At 36.4% G+C, this 6,000-nt stretch overlaps 1 protein-coding gene across 1 annotated transcript in view; it reads right to left on the bottom strand.

The window, feature by feature from the left end:
* Window positions 1-3,928, bottom strand: part of GREB1 (growth regulating estrogen receptor binding 1) — a 63,901-nt gene extending 59,973 nt beyond the window's left edge. The window contains exon 1 of the mRNA XM_041477922.1: window positions 3,794-3,928. Coding sequence (XP_041333856.1) covers window positions 3,794-3,802 — 9 coding nt within the window. The 5' untranslated portion in view covers window positions 3,803-3,928. The remainder of the gene's footprint in view (window positions 1-3,793) is intronic.
* Between the last annotated feature and the right edge of the window lie 2,072 nt (window positions 3,929-6,000).

Genomic DNA, 6,000 nt, shown 5'->3' on the forward strand with positions numbered 1-6,000 from the left:
ATATATGACAAAAGTTTGGCCATTCAGCAGAGCCCATTTGGCCCATTACATTTTAAATGCATTATAAAACCTTTAAATAAAACCACAGTTACATTTGCCAGAAATTCTAGTTCATTCTCTGTTACCAGATCTTAGAACTTCCATATATCTTGTGGACTTATATGAGAAATATTATCTAAAGACCAGTCCAGATTAAACTTAATGGTTTCCAAAAAATTTGGATAGTAGCTCATGATGATACACAGAGACTCTGATTAAGGTTGATGACAGGTCACAGAGAACTAAATCCTACCACCTTTATACAGCCAAGAACAATTCTGCTGCTGCTTCCATAAAGCAAACATACTGTAACAAGACTAGTCAGATCTCTCTACCTCTTCTTTTTACCTTCTGTTTGCTTTTAATTTTTATCTGAGGTCTTCTTTTGATTTTGAAAATCAGGCTGACTACAGACAGGGATTTTCTCCTGCATCAACAGCGAGATGATTTCCTCCCCTGACTCATGTTTCCAAGCAACAGGATGTTGGAACAAGAGCACAGATTGAAAGGTGTCAAGCTTTTTTTTTTTTTTGGCAACTCTAGATTCCAAGCCACATTTCTTATATTAATCACTGAAATCAGTTCTCTCACTCACTGCACAAGTAAATAACTGGGAAATGTCTTTATTCTCAGGAGATTGTTGCAGAGATTAATACAGACATTTTTGCAACGAAATTCAATACAGGAAAATTCCCCCACCTACTGAAAAATCAAGTCCATTTCCTAACTGATCAATATAAAAAAGGATGAAAACAAACTCAGACAAATCAGTGTTAAAGCACGTCAATAAAACACTATTAAAAAGCTATTGCTTTCTTTTTTCTTCAGGCAGGAAATAAATTATTTTTTAATGGGTCATTCTTATTATGAATTTATTTCACATCCATTTTGGCCATAGTAAAGACAGCTTTTAAAAAAATGTTTTCTTATTTTTTTGCTGAATTTTTTCAACTGCAAATCCAATAAGCATTACTTCTGAGTGTTCATTTTTTCAATTTAAATACTACAATTCATGCAGGGAACATATGAATTAAATGAAATTAATATTTTCTACAGAAAAAAAAATAAATTGTGATATATCTGGGAAAAACCCCAACAATAAAAACCAAAACAAAACAAAAAAAAAAAACCTTCTCATACAAATTCAACTTTACATTGAACCAAAAAAAAAAAAAAATAAAATAAAACCTGACGAAATCCAGAGCAATCTAAGTTGTCATAAACTCATTATAAACTCATTAAAATATACAGCTATGCTGGGGGATCTGGACTAAGGCATGTTGGCAATTTAATGACAAGGAATCCAAGTTGTGACAGCCTACACTATAGTTTTCCAGGGAAACAGAAAACTCCAATTGCATTCAGGTTCCTGTAATTAATTAAGGATGAAAGACTGTTTTGGTTTTAAGACAACGTTTGGTCTTCCTTTATGGCGACAGAAAACGTAAGCTTCCTTCACCCTAGTAACTCTTATGCCTACTCTCAAACCAGAGCTGATTTTTTTCTGAGATATTTTAAGTACTGTTTTGTGCTAAAAATGACACTATATTTTAATTTATTTTAAATAAAATAAAAAAATGCCAAAGTTCTAATTGCTCATAACAGAAATCCTTTGTTAAAAGCCATATATTGGATTACTCTTCAAGTTTTAAAAAATAATAATCATAAGCACTACTGGGAGTTATGCCTGACAAAAATCTGTATCTGCAAGAAGAATTCAGAAGAAATCTTTACTTAGACTTTTAAAAAGTGACTTGGCATCTATTATTAATCTATTTTCATTTTCACTGGAAGTCTATTTTAGACATGATGATGACACTGGTTTTCATTTATTTGCTTCTCGTTTTGGCATGAACCTTCTTTTCAAAGACTTGTCATTCCTTTATCTTGACAACTGGGCCAAGGAGCCACTTGATAAAAATAAATGTAAGCTGGGTGATAATCCAGTGTTGTATTAACTGTGCAGACTGAGCCTAATACATGATATGGCAATAAATACATTTAGGCAGTGGCACTTCATCCTGTAAATGCTTTCACATTCCTCTCTGCCAGAAACAATGTATTCTGATACAGATTTCCTTGATTTTCCTACAGAATCTCATAAACTGCAGGTGTTACTGGAGAGAAAATCCCTTATCAGCAGCTTCCAGCATAGTGCAGCTGATTTGCTATTTCTCCAGCACAGAACCCTGATCCTGTGGCTGGTCAGGCAGCACTGCCTTGGCTCCCACTTTCCTTTTGTGCATTGCTTTGATCAGCTCCTGGCTTTGGATGAAAGCAATTCTTCCAGAGGCCACCTTCAAACTCTCTTTAAAAAAAAAAAATTACATACATAAAACCAATTGAGCTTGTTAAGCAGCAGGAAGAAGCCATGTAGAGGGAGGAGAAAGGGAGGGAAGGAGGTGCCACAAATCAGGGCTAGGAAGTAATGATCAAAGTGGTGACTGGGAAATTAGTAAAAAATATCCCCAAGTTGTACAGGTCTGGGGCATTCCTGTAAGTGCAAAGGCTCTCTCACTATTACCTAAGGAGACACAGCTCTCTCTCCAAGAACTGTCTCAGACATCTCCTCCAGTGCTTTGAGAACAGCCACTTGAGATCTCAGAGTAAAGCAGTAGGGAGCAGATTGGCAAGTCAGGAGAGAGATAATCTTGAAATGCATATTTTCTAAAGCAAATTCTAGGAAACCAATACTTCTCTTTCTTCTGTTTTCTGCTGCTATAGAGTGTTTCCAAGAATCCTTTCCAAATCCAAAAGAAGTATACAAAGAGTAATGCTGTACTGGTTGTACAGGTTAGCTTTTCAAGCAATCCTCAAAACCAGACTTTTGTTTTTCCTTCCACCAAGCCTCCAGACTCATTCCTACCCCCACCCTCCAGGCATTCCACCCCCCACCCCTGGAAGCAGTGCAGCAGAGGTCTGTGGGGCAGCCACATGCACACAGAGATACCAGAATGTCCAGCTAAAACACGCTTCGGAGCTGCCGGCCAGGGCAGCAGGGGCAGTGCCTGTGGCAGCTCCCCAAGGATGCGCACGGGGTGCACGGGCTCAGAGGCTCCACCTCATGCACAGCAAATGGCTCACTGCTTGAAGGGAGCTTCACTGATTTCTACTAGCACACTCTACTGTATCGAGGTCATATTTTCCATCTAATGAACAAAGAGTGGACACAAATACAATGGGAGTAGCTTAAAATCTACCTCACCCTCTGTGGACAGCAAATACATCTGTCTGTAGATGAGTGTATCACATTACAAATAGATCTGAGTCTCAGGGTTTACTCAATCAGGAGACTGACTGCACAAGTACTATACGTTGAAAATGCATTAAATAAGAAACATTTGTAAACAAAAATATACAATTCAAAGCATTCATCAAATATCTTTAGTTAAAAGTATCAGTAGAATCCTCAAATTTAATTCATTTAAGAAACTGAACTTAGCAGTTTTATATCTGAGTTGTCTACTTTGAGGGTTTAAAAATTCAAGTTGTCTTAACTTTCAGTGTTTTGAAGTTTTCCTAAGAGGAAATCACTCAAACCAAGGACAGCAAATAAGAGACAGAAAATGCAGACAAATTAATATGTTTAAAACATTAATATTAGCCGTAAAATGTCTCACGAATATTATATTTGCACAGTAATAAAATGGAAAAATATAAGATGGTATATGTTATTATATATTAATAATTTTATTAAACAGTAACAGTATTTTTCAGCATGGAAATATGCAATAGAAAATATACTGTACCGTACTGAAAGCATGTGCTCCTCAGAGACTTCCAGTAAACAACTCCTGAAGTTTCATATCCTGACTGCAGTGCTGAATACCCTACACCTGTGCTAACTGCCAGTGCTGAGGTCTTTGTGGAATTTTGGTTTTTGTTTCATTTAGAAGAGTCTGCTGCTTGGCAAACTGGTGAGCACACTTAAGGCTCCTGAGTCAGCACTGTGCGCAACTGAGCAACTCAGTGGGGTCACCATGACACGAACGCTCTCCTGTCACAGTAGAGCACAAGAAGGTTTCAAAGCTATCTGTTCTGCAACTATGGCAAAAACTAAGTAATGAGACCACAATATACCCTGGCAAGCTGTTCTCTAATTTGTGTACTGGCTATACTAAATGATAAATGGTGTGACTTTGTGTCTTATTAATACAAAAGTGCTGTGCTGGGTCATGGTGCTCCCAGCCAGGCACACATTAATTTATCAGTCTGAAACATTATTAACATCAACAGTTTTGTTGGAGGCTTTTAGAAGGACTGAAATGGTTTGGGTTTTTTTAAGAAATAAGGGTGTCCTTTTGTACTATACAGGTATCAAAATCACTAAAGAAAGCATGAAGTGTGTACTGTAGGTATTTTGTTTTGCTCACAGAAGAAAAGATTAACAGGAGAATGAAATCAGGTATGTAGCAATATTATCTTTGTGTTGGTACTATGCCCGTTATCTCCTGTATAAAAGGATAGGAAGTCTAAACAATATTTGACAGAACATGCTCAATATAACACTGGATATACAAAGAAACAGCTGTTGCATCATATTTAAACAAACACTGCATCTTTTCAAGATACAGCTAGAATACATGCACACAGAATGTTTCTGGTAAAAACATATTTATCAAACATTTCTTTAGGCAACAAATAACTTCAGAAGATAAAACCAATAATTCTAATTGAGTTTCCTCATGCAATGTTCAGTTACATGCTTGATTTTAAACTCAGTTAAATATTACTGAAATGAGTAAAATCAAGCACTTGTCTCGACTCCCAGCTGCATTAAGTTTCTGTGTAACCTTATATGCAGAGTATTTTCGGTACAGCTTGTGAAACTTCATTTTCACCCTTCACTCCCAGGACATGGTTTCATGACTGGCTCAAGCTACTCTATACTCAGGTTACTGCTGAAAAGCAACTTCTCTCACTGCTGATTGTATATTCCCCCTCTGTTGTTCAGTGGCATTGATGTCAGCTGATATAACTGAAGACTCATAGTTTTTGTAGGCTCATGTTTTGCTAGATCAGATTCCTCATCTAGCTAGGCATGAAGTATATGGCCATTAATATTTGCAAAACAAAAGTACCAGTACAAGGCTAGGGAGGGTGGTGAGAACAGTATCTTTTTCTATAAAAATGCTTTAAATAACACTTTAAAATTTTCAAGATACAATTTCTGATTCTTCTGTACCATAAGAGGGAAAAACCTGAATTTTAAAGCTTCGTGAAGCTTTTTGGTGATTTAGTGCTTTCACTGAAAACAATTTTCATATTAATTGAAAGTTTTCATTGTTTCTTTGGTAATTTTTTAAAATATATGCTCTCTCTATATACTCCACATGCTTTAATTTTTGATTGGCCCTGAACTGGTCAGGTAGTTGTACTGGATGATCACTGTGGGTCTCTTTCAACTGACAGGCTCTACTCTAGTCTAGTCAATTCTATTCTTAGATTTTAGACAAAGCACTCCATTGAAGACGTGAAAGAGAAACTGTCCAGAAAGTAGTAAATAATGATTTAGGAGAGTGACTGTTATCTTTTTCTGTTATTGTGGAAGTGAACTAGAAGCTTTATAAATGTCCTATATTTGACACTAGATGAAGGAGACCTCAGCCATGCATTTTCAAGTGGGGTACAAATTCTTTCAGCTAAGAAATGCAGGAATGACTGAATGGTTTCCTACCAGCACGGTACAACTGTGTATCTTCAACATATTAACTTGACCAAACTGGCTCTTGAAGTATTATACTGACAGCCAAAGTTTAGAGAAATCCAAAAGGAAAACAAACATTGCAAGAAATAGATATGTGTGTGAGAGGTGATTTTTGAAAGAGTCACTTTTAATAATTTACCAGGCCAACAAAAACAAAAGCCAGGAAATTCACCTTTTAAAGAAGTGTAATGTGACTAATACCAGCCAAACTTATTTGCCCCATAACTGTAGTGCATTCACGAGCAAAATTTCTC

The sequence above is a fragment of the Pyrgilauda ruficollis genome, unplaced genomic scaffold (genome assembly GCF_017590135.1).
Source record: "Pyrgilauda ruficollis isolate IOZ18807 unplaced genomic scaffold, ASM1759013v1 scaffold42, whole genome shotgun sequence".
Taxonomy (NCBI): domain Eukaryota; kingdom Metazoa; phylum Chordata; class Aves; order Passeriformes; family Passeridae; genus Pyrgilauda; species Pyrgilauda ruficollis.